The sequence below is a fragment of the Paralichthys olivaceus genome, chromosome 10 (genome assembly GCF_024713975.1).
Source record: "Paralichthys olivaceus isolate ysfri-2021 chromosome 10, ASM2471397v2, whole genome shotgun sequence".
Lineage (NCBI taxonomy): Eukaryota > Metazoa > Chordata > Actinopteri > Pleuronectiformes > Paralichthyidae > Paralichthys > Paralichthys olivaceus.
Window position 1 is genome coordinate 377,089 of NC_091102.1, and position 12,166 is coordinate 389,254.

Consider the following 12,166-nt stretch of genomic DNA (forward strand, 5'->3'; position numbering starts at 1 on the left):
TTATCATGATGGGAACAATTAAACATTTGACTGATGTAATCTGTCACATACGTGTTAATGAGTTCATGAGTGACGTGTTCTCATGTTCACATACAAACATGTTGATGAAGGCGATGATTGACAGGAGCTAATGAGCTCCACTGAGGATGAAGAGTCTGATAAAAGCAGAGACGATGAAGAACGTCTACACATGAACAACACATGTTCTTCGTCTAACACGTGTGTCCCATGTTGTGTCTCATGTTTTGAACGTGTTCACTCTTTTTGTCACTTTTATTTCTTCTGATGTTTCACTGTTGAACACTCTGACGTCACTCTGTTGTCTGCACTGCACCATGATGTCGAACGCGAGCTCGCTGGCCGCTGTGACGTCACTGACGCTGGACGGCCTCGCGCAGCTGTCTGAGCACCGCTGGATCTTCTTCTTCGTGTTTTTCGCGCTCTACGTGTTCGTGCTGGTCAGTGACGTGCTCGTGATCTACGTCATCTGTTCTCAGCGCAGCCTCCACAGGCCGATGTTCGTGCTCGTGGCCGCGGTTCTGTTGAACTCCCTCAGCGGCAGCGCGGCGCTCTACCCGCGGCTGCTGTCAGACCTGGCGTCGGGCCTGCGGCGGGTGGAGGTCCCGGGCCCGGTGTGTGTGGGTCAGGCCTTCATGGTGGGGTCCGCGGGCTCGAGCAGCTTCCTGCTGCTGGCCGCCATGGCTCTGGACCGCTACGTGTCCATCTGCCGCCCGCTGCGCTACGCCGCGCTCATGTCACGTGCCGCGCTAGCGGCGCTGCTGCTGCTGTGCTTTCTGCTTCCTGCCGCTCTGGTGGGCGGCGCGGCGCTGCAGGCGGCGCGCCTGCCGCTCTGCCGCACGCGGCTCCGCAGACTTTACTGTGACGTGTACAGCTTCGTCAGCCTGAGCTGCGGCGGCGGGGCCGCGCTGCTGCTGCAAGTGTACGGCCTCCTCTGCTCCGCGGCCACTATGCTCGCTCCCGTCATCTTCGTGCTCGTCACTTACGGCCGCATCCTCTATATCTGTCTACGCGGCTCGCGCACGACCAGCAGCAGTAAAGCGTTGAAAACGTGCGCGCCGCACCTGCTCGTCCTCATGAACTACTCATTGAGCGTCGGGGTCGAGCTGCTGCAGCGCCGCGTGCACGGCGAGGGCGAGCCCGCGGCCTCCATCCTCAGCTCCGTGCTCGGGTTAGTTGTTCCCACCGTGGGCAACCCGCTGGTCTATGGACTGAAGGTGAAGGAGATCCTCACGCACCTGAAGAGACTGCTGAGGATCAGCTGAGCCACCAACATCTGGCTCAGCTGATCATTCACATCTGGATCAGCTGATCATTCACATCTGTGAAGAAATGTTCCTTTCAAGATTTTAAACTTCTTTTTTAGTTCATGTTCATTTTGTCTTCCTGAGATCAGATGAATCATTAACATATCAATGTCACATGTCATTATTACATGTCAGTATTATTTTTATTGTATTTCTTTAAATCATGCAAAATTAGCTGAATGTTTTAAATTGTAAAAAAAGATCAAACGTGTTTCTATAATAACATTAATATGGGAAACAATGTGATGAATGAATCTGAATCATGCGAATGAACTGATGATGTGGATATTTAAGACGGAGGGAAATAAACTGAAGCACCTGAGCTTGATGAGGTTTGTGTCTTCACTCAGGCAGTGTAATGAAAATGCTCTTCATCTGTTTCACATGAAAACAGAAGAGACGAGACTTTATCTCACAAACTGAAGAACTTCATGTTTTTAACTTTCCTTCAGTATCTCACTGCTTCAGTCAGTCAGAAAACTTAGGCTCATGAAGAATCCAGGGACTCAAAGGTTAGAAAAATGTAAAAGATCTTTATTCAAATGGGATCGAAGCATTCAAAGACTTTAAAATACACTAACGTCTTCATCATGGTGAACAGACACACAACAGTGACAGTCACTACAGGTGAGCAGTACTGTGCCTGGCCTCTAGGGGCATGACACAATCAACACAATGAACAAAATGGAGGAAGTCAATCTGAATCTGCTTCATTGGCCATGTATGTGTACACACAAGTACAAACATGTACACACAAGTACACACAAGTACAAACATGTACACACAAGTATGAGCTCCCAAAGTACAGGAAAAGACAAATAGACAAAAACACAAGGACAACAAAGTAGAACAAGATTAAACATAAACATTTAACTACTCTGTACAAGTATGAATATAAATATATATGCAAAAGTATTTATATATGAACATAAAACACAACAAGAATGACAGTGCAGCCTAACCTGCTGCCTCCAGTTTGTCAGGAAGTTGGTGATCCACTGACAGGTGGAGGCTGGCACAGAGAGCTGGGAGAGTTTGGGTTAAAGTATTTCCATTATGATGGTGTTGAACGTCGGAGGACGTCCACAAACGGAACCTTGCGTATGTCCCTGGGGAGTCAAGGTGTTGTAGCATGTAGTGCTGTTCAAACTGCAGAGGGTCCAGCAGGGGGGGGGGGTGATGTCCTTCATGTGGGTCAACACCAGTCTCTCAAACGATTTCATGACCACAGACGTCAGGGCGACGGCCTGTAGTCATTTAATCCTGTGATATTTCTGACTGGGATGATGGTGGAGTGTTGGAAGCAGGAGGGGCCTTCACACAGCTCCAGTGAAGATGTTCTCCAGCTGGTCTGCACAGACCTTCAGGCAGGAGGGTGACCCACCGTCTGGGCCTGGTGCCTTCCTGATCTTCAGTCTGTGAAAGACCAGACTCACATCCTCTTCTCCTCAAGGCAGGTGGGACACTTTATCTTTGAAACTTAAATATTCTAACTTTATCATTGAAACTTTATTATTGTAACTTTATCATTGAAACTTTATCATTGAAACTTTATCATTGAAACTTTATCATTGAAACTTTATTATTGAAACTTTAATATTCTAACTTTATCATTGAAACTTTATTATTGAAACTTTAATATTCTAACTTTATCATTGAAACTTTATCATTGAAACTTTATATTGAAACTTTGATATTCTAACTTTATCATTGAAACTTTATCATTGAAACTTTATCATTGAAACTTTATCATTGAAACTTTGATATTCTAACTTTATCATTGAAACTTTATCATTGAAACTTTATCATTGAAACTTTATTATTGAAACTTTAATATTCTAACTTTATCATTGAAACTTTATCATTGAAACTTTATCATTGAAACTTTATCATTGAAACTTTATCATTGAAACTTTATCATTGAAACTTTAATATTGTTGGATGAGGACTCATGGAGGTTGATCCTCGGTCCAGCAGGTGGCAGCACTCATGCAGACAGTTGACGCTACAGGCCCATGAAGAAGTTGGGAGCATGCGCAGTAGTCAGAGCGGAAGAGACGCAGAGCAGCTCGGAGTGTTTTTATTTCGGTTTCTTTGAGTCTCCGGTGAAACTCGATGGCCGGAACCGCGCTGAAGAGACTCATGGCGGAGTATAAACGTGAGTGAACCGAACTTCCGTGTCCCGACACCGGGGGCCAAACTTGACGTCAGTTAACAGGCTAGCTGCTAAGCTAACAGGCTAACTGCTAAGCTAACTGCACCCAACTGTTTAAAAACACAATTGAACGAGTTAATCCGCGACACTGCAGCCGGACACTAATGTTCAGTCATTGTGTGTGTGAAGGGAACGTGTCTCAGATCCTGTTAGAACTTAACAACACTAATGTCACGTGATGTGCAGCTCGTTAAACAGGAAGTTCAGGTCAGTCAACTCAGCAGGTGTCGTAAACAAGATGAAGTGCTTTACGGCTCTGTGCGGAAACAATGAGGTTCTAGTTTGTTCAGGTTGGTGAGGAATCATTTAACTGAGTGAAGAGCTGTAGGACTAACCACTTCATCAGCTCCTGTCCTCACCACTTCATCATCTCCTGTCCTCACCACTTCATCATCTCCTTTCCTCACCACTTCATCATCTCCTGTCCTCACCACTTCATCATCTCCTGTCCTCACCACTTCATCATCTCCTGTCCTCACCACTTCATCATCTCCTGGACTAACCACCTCATCATCTCCTTTCCTCACCACTTCATCATCTCCTGTCCTCACCACTTCATCATCTCCTGTCCTCACCACTTCATCATCTCCTGTCCTCACCACTTCATCATCTCCTTGTCTAACCACCTCATCATCTCCTTTCCTCACCACTTCATCATCTCCTGTCCTCACCACTTCATCATCTCCTGTCCTCACCACTTCATCATCTCCTGTCCTCACCACTTCATCATCTCCTGTCCTCACCACTTCATCATCTCCTGTCCTCACCACTTCATCATCTCCTTGTCTAACCAGCTCATCATCTCCTGTCCTCACCACTTCATCATCTCCTGTCCTCACCACTTCATCATCTCCTGTCCTCACCACTTCATCATCTCCTTGTCTAACCACCTCATCATCTCCTGTTCTCACCACTTCATCATCTCCTGTCCTCACCACTTCATCATCTCCTGTCCTCACCACTTCATCATCTCCTGTCCTCACCACTTCATCATCTCCTGTCCTCACCACTTCATCATCTCCTTGTCTAACCACTTCATCATCTCCTTTCCTAACCACTTCATCATCTCCTTTCCTCACCACTTCATCATCTCCTGTCCTCACCACTTCATCATCTCCTGTCCTCACCACTTCATCATCTCCTGTCCTCACCACTTCATCATCTCCTGTCCTCACCACTTCATCATCTCCTTGTCTAACCACTTCATCATCTCCTTTCCTAACCACTTCATCAGCTCCTGTCCTCACCACTTCATCATCTCCTTTCCTCACCACTTCATCATCTCCTGTCCTCACCACTTCATCATCTCCTTGTCTAACCACTTCATCATCTCCTGTCCTCACCACTTCATCATCTCCTTTCCTCACCACTTCATCATCTCCTTTCCTCACCACTTCATCATCTCCTTGTCTAACCACTTCATCATCTCCTGTCCTCACCACTTCATCATCTCCTTTCCTCACCACTTCATCATCTCCTTTCCTCACCACTTCATCATCTCCTTGTCTAACCACTTCATCATCTCCTTTCCTCACCACTTCATCATCTCCTTTCCTCACCACCTCATCATCTCCTTTCCTAACCACTTCATCATCTCCTTTCCTCACCACTTCATCATCTCCTTGTCTAACCACTTCATCATCTCCTTGTCTAACCACTTCATCATCTCCTTGTCTAACCACTTCATCATCTCCTTTCCTAACCACCTCATCATCTCCTTGTCTAACCACTTCATCATCTCCTTTCCTAACCACTTCATCATCTCCTTGTCTAACCACTTCATCATCTCCTTTCCTCACCACTTCATCATCTCCTTTCCTAACCACTTCATCATCTCCTTGTCTAACCACCTCATCATCTCCTTGTCTAACCACTTCATCATCTCCTTTCCTAACCACTTCATCATCTCCTTGTCTAACCACTTCATCATCTCCTTGTCTAACCACTTCATCATCTCCTTGTCTAACCACTTCATCATCTCCTTTCCTAACCAGTGCGTACTGGTTAGTACTGGTTAGTACTGGTTAGTACTGGTTAGTACTGGTTAGTACTGGGGAAAGATGAGCAGTAGAAGCTGTAAGGACTTAGGACAGGAGTTAGGAAAGAGGAAGCTCTGCGTGGAGACGGTCAGACTTCACTAGTTCTTCTCTTGTTTGCTCACGTTAACATGTTTGTGTTTAAACCATTCAGATGCTCCCAGTCACCAGGTTTGTACCATAACAGAACAAAAAGAATCCAATCAAGTTTTATCTTCACACATTATGAAGTTCTTGCTCAGTGATGCAGGATCATCGTCAGTCGTGTCTTTTCACTGATATTAGCTCGTGCTGATATTTAACTATGTGCTCAAGATAAAAAAAAAAGATCTGCGACTTCAGGGGCTCTGTGAAAATAACTACAAAACACATTTAAGTGGGAATGAAAATAAGACAAACAGAACTTAAATGTTGAAATAATATAATGTGAGGAATATACAAGGAGAACACTTTCTAAGTGGAGGAAAATAAATTGTGTCCATTCCACAGTCAGAGGATTGAAATCATTTAGTTGTGATGATGTTGTGAACTAGAAGTTCTTTGTTTCTTGTTGACAGATGTCACACATCTGGATCATGAGAATAAAGCAGCTGTTCTTTATATTTACGTGGGTGTGTCGCTTTAAATGTAGCTGCTGCAAAGAATTGTGGGAAGGCATTTTCTCCTTTCCATTCATAAAGGATTGTTTCCTCTGCCGAAGGAGATAAGTTCAGAAGCATCACCCCCGCCTAACTTTTGTGTTAGGGCTAACCTCATGCTCATGCAGACCTGGTCTCGTTTAAACAGAGTTCAGGTTTGAATTGTAACGTACAGGGGGTCAGAGGTCAGGCCCGACGGTTCAGTCTCACCTGTGTGTGTTTGTGTTTCAGAGCTGACTCTGAATCCACCTGAGGGGATCGTTGCAGGTGAGACGTTCTAATGTGAAAACTGATCTGAGGTCACATTTACACCAGGACGAGTCTCAGGCTTCATCCACACTGTTGCTATGGTTACGCCTGGTGACCACTCGACTCCAGAGCTTTGACTTAAAATGAAGAACAGTCAGAATTTATTGTTTGACTAAAGGATCAATGACTAATGACTATTGTCTCTGATCAATCACTCTCAGCTCTGATTAATGACTTATACATTAGATTTAACTTACTGTGTTAAAAGTTAACTCTAATGTATAAGTTAACTCTAATGTATAAGTTAACTCTAATGTAAAAGTTAACTCTAATGTATAAGTTAACTCTAATGTATAAGTTAACTCTAATGTATAAGTTAACTCTAATGTAAAAGTTAACTCTAATGTATAAGTTAACTCTAATGTAAAAGTTAACTCTAATGTATAAGTTAACTCTAATGTAAAAGTTAACTCTAATGTATAAGTTAACTCTAATGTATAAGTTAACTCTAATGTATAAGTTAACTCTAATGTAAAAGTTAACTCTAATGTAAAAGTTAACTCTAATGTATAAGTTAACTCTAATGTAAAAGTTAACTCTAATAATAATAAACCATTAGGTTCTATATCTGTCTCAGTGATGTAATCAATAATATCAATAAACATCAGATTGAGGTTGAAAATAAAACATGTGAACTTGTGATGTGATTGTGAACAGGAAGTGGAAACAGCAGTGAATGATGTTCTTCTTCATGCAGGTCCAGCCAATGAGGAGAACTTCTTTGAGTGGGAGGCCCTCATCATGTGAGCACACACACACACACACACACACACACACACACACACACACACACACACACACACACACACACACACACACAGTTTAATGACATCAGATCCGTGGGGGGGGGGGTGTCCACCCACTTGCCCACATGTACAATAGTGACCAGCAGATGTCAGTGTTCAGCCGTGTAAGAGGTCATGTGACACTGATCAGTTGATTGATCAACCCGATTAAATAATCCATATATTGATGCTGGGGGGGGGGGGGGGGGGGGGGTTTACATGTTGACTCACACAGAACTACATAAACTATACTAACCAGAGAACAGTGAGTGAGTGAGTGAGTGAGTGAGTGAGTGAGTGAGTGTGTGAGTGAGTGAGTGAGTGAGTGAGTGAGTGAGTGTGTGAGTGAGTGAGTGAGTGAGTGAGTGAGTGAGTGAGTGTGTGAGTGAGTGAGTGAGTGAGTGAGTGTGTGAGTGAGTGAGTGAGTGAGTGAGTGTGTGAGTGAGTGTGTGAGTGAGTGAGTGAGTGAGTGAGTGAGTGTGTGAGTGAGTGAGTGAGTGAGTGTGTGAGTGAGTGAGTGAGTGTGTGAGTGAGTGTGTGAGTGTGTGAGTGAGTGAGTGAGTGAGTGTGTGAGTGAGTGAGTGAGTGAGTGTGTGAGTGAGTGAGTGAGTGAGTGTGTGAGTGAGTGAGTGAGTGAGTGAGTGTGTGTGAGTGAGTGTGTGTGAGTGAGTGTGTGAGTGAGTGAGTGAGTGTGTGTGTGAGTGAGTGAGTGAGTGAGTGTGTGAGTGAGTTGAGTGAGTGTGTGTGAGTGAGTGTGTGAGTGAGTGTGTGAGTGAGTGAGTGAGTGAGTGAGTGTGTGAGTGAGTGAGTGTGTGAGTGTGTGAGTGAGTGAGTGTGTGAGTGAGTGAGTGTGTGAGTGAGTGTGTGAGTGAGTGAGTGTGTGAGTGAGTGTGTGAGTGAGTGAGTGAGTGAGTGAGTGTGTGAGTGAGTTGAGTGAGTGTGTGTGAGTGAGTGAGTGTGTGAGTGAGTGAGTGTGTGAGTGAGTGAGTGAGTGAGTGAGTGTGTGAGTGAGTGAGTGAGTGTGTGAGTGAGTGTGTGAGTGAGTGAGTGTGTGAGTGAGTGTGTGAGTGAGTGTGTGTTATTTTCCTGCAGAGGGTGATGTCAGTGAATCATCATCATTATGTGTAACTGAACCTGCTCTTGTTGTCGTTAACGTGCCAACAGCTTCAGTCTGCCCTTCAATTTAACCAGCGGCTCATTTGCACGCACACACACACGCACACACACACACACACACACACACACACACACACACACACACACACACGTTGTGAAATCAGCATCATGATATGAGCTCTGCAGTGATACAGGCTGTTTTAGAAATAAGATCAAACGTCAGATCAGTTCTTCACTTTCTATCTGGAAACACTGATCATGTGACTTAATGCTGCACGATTCAGTGCTTTCACACCTGCGACACTCACACAGTCCTGAAAGAGAACCTCACCAGACCCTTCAGAGACCCTGGAACCTTTTGTTTGAGCAACAGAACCGTCTACAGGACATCTTGAACGACGTTCTGATTTTTGAACTAAAACTGAAATCACGTCTCGCTGCTCGACCCCGCACACTGCCGCAGGTGCAGCCTGTTGCAGCGTGTGCGTCCCTTCACACTATGATCCACTGTGGATTTAGAATATCGTTACTTACTTAAAAGCTCTAACAGGACCAATTGAACTATTAGTAAAAGGAACCCCACTGATTCTGTGACAGAAGAGGGACTAATGGTCAATTCACCCACATGTTTTTGTTCTCAGAGCTGTGAAGCATGAGTTGATCTGTAGAACCTGTCGTTCTGAGCTCGGTACCGTGTTCTCTCTGTGTTTCTGTTTCAGGGGTCCTCAGGACACGTGTTTTGAGGGTGGCGTGTTTCCTGCCGTGCTCAGTTTTCCATCTGATTATCCTCTCAGTCCTCCAAAGATGAGGTTCACCTGCGACATGTTTCACCCCAACAGTAAGTCCACACGCTGCCACCAGATGGCAGCCTGCTCTTTATTGTGATTATTGTTTCTCTGATCAGTTATTAAATCGTCTGAGTGACGTTCACAGTGTTGTGGGTGAGACAGTGTTCGTTTCAACCATTGTCTCACCTGTCGCAACACGCCGCCAGCATGTCGTTAGCATGCTGTCATTAGCGCTGTGATTATTGGACAGCAGTCTGAGGCATGATGTCACAAAGTGTCTGAACACACTCCGAGCTGATTAAAGGACAGGAGGCTCGCTGCTGACCTGTCATCATCTTCATCAGCAGCAGCGTGGACGTGAACTGAACCTCCTGTAACTGAATCATTTGATCCTGAAGCATGGAGAAGAAAAACAAACAGGTGAAGCTCCCTGTCCCATCTGCTAACATGGAGGATGCCGGCTTTATGGCCTTTACTGTAGTCAGCCACCAGGGGGCTATCCAGGTGATAAAGGAGCTGTCGTTATATTCAGTCAACAGTGAATTAACACTTAACGACAGTGGAGAGAGAGAAAAACAACTTTCACGTTTGTTTTTTCAAAATAAAAGCCTTGGTTTTTAGAGTTGAGTTTTTTTCTTTCAGTCTATCCCGATGGTCGGGTGTGTATCTCCATCCTTCACGCTCCGGGAGACGATCCAATGGGCTACGAGAGCAGTGCAGAGAGGTGGAGTCCAGTCCAGAGCGTGGAGAAGATCTTGCTGTCAGTGGTCAGTATGTTGGCAGGTACGTCACATGATCCATCACATGATCCATCACATGATCCATCACATGATCCATCACATGATCCATCACATGATCCATCACATGATCCATCACATGATCCATCACAGGAAACACACTTCATATGGTTTGTAATAGAAAAACAGCATTTAAAAGTATTTGCACAATTCAACTGATGATGCTAAAATTCCTCCTCCTCTTCCTCCTCCTCCTCTTCCTCCTCCTCCTCTTCCTCCTCCTCGTTTTCCTCCTCCTCCTCCTCCTCTTCAGAACCGAACGATGAAAGTGGAGCGAATGTTGACGCCTCTAAAATGTGGCGCGAGGACAGAGAGCAGTTTTACAAACTCGCCCAGAAAATCGTACGCAAGTCACTGGGCCTTTAGAGAAGATGTCATCACCCTGCAACAATGATGTCATCACCCTGAGATGATGATGTCATCACATTGAGCCCAGCACTCTGTGTTTGTAAATTTTTTCTTTCCCTGCTTCTGGCAACCAACCCTCCTCATCACCATGGAAACCAACACACACACACACACACACACACACAGAGTGCTGCTGATTGAAAGATCAATAATCGATGGACGGACGAGCGGAGCCAATCAGAGCGTTTCATCTAAATGTTACAAATATGCAAAACTACCAAACACGCGTCATGTGGGCATCCCCATGATGATGTCACCACCACCTGTATGGACCATTTCACACCTGGACGACCTGGACGACCTGAGCCTCAGCGTTATCTTCATTTCAGATTGATCAGTGATCATCTATAAGTGATGTCACGTGACGTCTCTCTGGCTCCTCCTTCACCTGTCGGCTACGTCACGGCTGCTGACGCTGCTGCAGATGAAGAAAGTGTCGTAAATAAACTCCAGATAATTCTGAAGAAACAGAATCAGTTTGAATCCAGAGCTTGACCCAGATGTTCGGAGCTCTGTGGCGCCCTCTACAGGAATCCTCCAGCAACACGTATGTCATCAGTCAGAAACAAATCGCTGCTTTGTTCTTTGTTCGTCATAGTTTCTGTAACTAAGCAACCATCTGCAGAGGAGACAATCTACTTCCTGTTAAACACGTGTTACATGACCATTCACGTACACTGGTCATGTGGTGTAGTGTGGACAGAGAGTGTGGGCGGAGCCTGAGTCTGAAGTGGAAGCGTGCGGCTCAGACGACGTGTGGACGGAGAGTTTCAGAACATCTGGATCAGACTTTCATCTAATTTATTGTGTAAAAAAAATCTTCCCAGGGTTAACGACCTTCAAAATATCAAAATAAAAGATTCATGATTTAAAATAGGAAATAAAGTTTGAATTAATCAGTGACAGAAAGTGTTGCTGATTAATTTTCAGTTCATTGATTAAGGATAGAAGAGTCTCGGCTTTAACAGATGATCTGAATATGAGTCACCTTCAGGTGAAGGTGTGAAACCATCCGAGTGACTCTACGCACTTTATCTCTTCCCCTCTTCTCCGAGGACAAGTCTGCTTTTACATTTCTTTCTGCTGCTTTTAAAAATGCGTCTTATTGTTCTTTGTCAGTTTTTTGTTTCAGGCGACAGCAGACAGGACGATGGACAGGGACGTTTGTTTTAATTTGTTGGTTTAAAAAGTTTGAATAAACGAGGGAAGAGAAACAGACGAGTGTGAGCTGGTTCTTTAAGTTTCACTGGAAATTCATTTACATTTATTGTCAAACTTCTGGAAAGATTTTGAAACAAAAGGCACAAATTAGTTTTTTCAGACTGAGGTAAAGATGGACGACGTGACAGAACCTGACAGTGAAGCCAAAATGATCTGCGTCGCCCCCTGGTGGCTGGCTGCAGTATAGAAGGAGAGATGATATCTTTATACATTGATCGTTTTTTCATACAGTCACTGATCGTCTTTATTTAAAGATAAGACAATTATTTATATATATATATATATATGTGATGTGTTGCTATAGTAACATCAAAAGTTTATTAGGTGTTAGTTCTCCACGTCAGGAGGATCATGGGTATTGTAGTATCTGCAGACGTGTGTTCAGTGTGAGATGAGAAGAATCAGTGAGTTCATGTCTGAACCTGAACAAAGACGAGAGACAGACGAACATTAGCTGCTAACGCTGTTATTAGCTGCTCTCTGTGGTTATACGACATTAGCTGCTGTATTACTCAGGAGGGCGTAGTC

The 12,166-nt window shown here is 44.5% G+C and overlaps 2 protein-coding genes across 2 annotated transcripts; both read left to right on the plus strand.

Moving 5' to 3' along the window:
• The first annotated feature begins 338 nt into the window (after positions 1-338).
• LOC109640664 (olfactory receptor 11A1-like) lies at positions 339-1,647 on the plus strand. The gene has a single exon (XM_020104792.2). The coding sequence runs from the start codon at positions 339-341 to the stop codon at positions 1,281-1,283; it is 945 nt and encodes a 314-aa protein (XP_019960351.2). The 3' UTR covers positions 1,284-1,647.
• A 1,681-nt stretch (positions 1,648-3,328) lies between these two features.
• On the plus strand, positions 3,329-11,633 carry ube2g2 (ubiquitin-conjugating enzyme E2G 2 (UBC7 homolog, yeast)). The gene is made up of 6 exons (XM_069532650.1): positions 3,329-3,483; positions 6,446-6,481; positions 7,221-7,266; positions 9,144-9,262; positions 9,855-9,995; positions 10,263-11,633. The coding sequence occupies exons 1-6, from the start codon at positions 3,441-3,443 to the stop codon at positions 10,373-10,375; spliced, it is 498 nt and encodes a 165-aa protein (XP_069388751.1). The 5' UTR covers positions 3,329-3,440; the 3' UTR covers positions 10,376-11,633.
• Positions 11,634-12,166: the final 533 nt, after the last annotated feature.

Bases quoted from the DNA above. Each gene is read 5' to 3' on its own strand.
- LOC109640664 (XM_020104792.2), top strand. From the start codon at position 339: ATGTCGAACGCGAGCTCGCTGGCCGCTGTGACGTCACTGACGCTGGAC.
- ube2g2 (XM_069532650.1), top strand. From the start codon at position 3,441: ATGGCCGGAACCGCGCTGAAGAGACTCATGGCGGAGTATAAAC. The intron at 7,267-9,143 runs GTGAGCACACAC...TTTCTGTTTCAG, and splicing joins GAGTGGGAGGCCCTCATCAT to GGGTCCTCAGGACACGTGTT. The intron at 9,996-10,262 runs GTACGTCACATG...CCTCCTCTTCAG, and splicing joins AGTGGTCAGTATGTTGGCAG to AACCGAACGATGAAAGTGGA.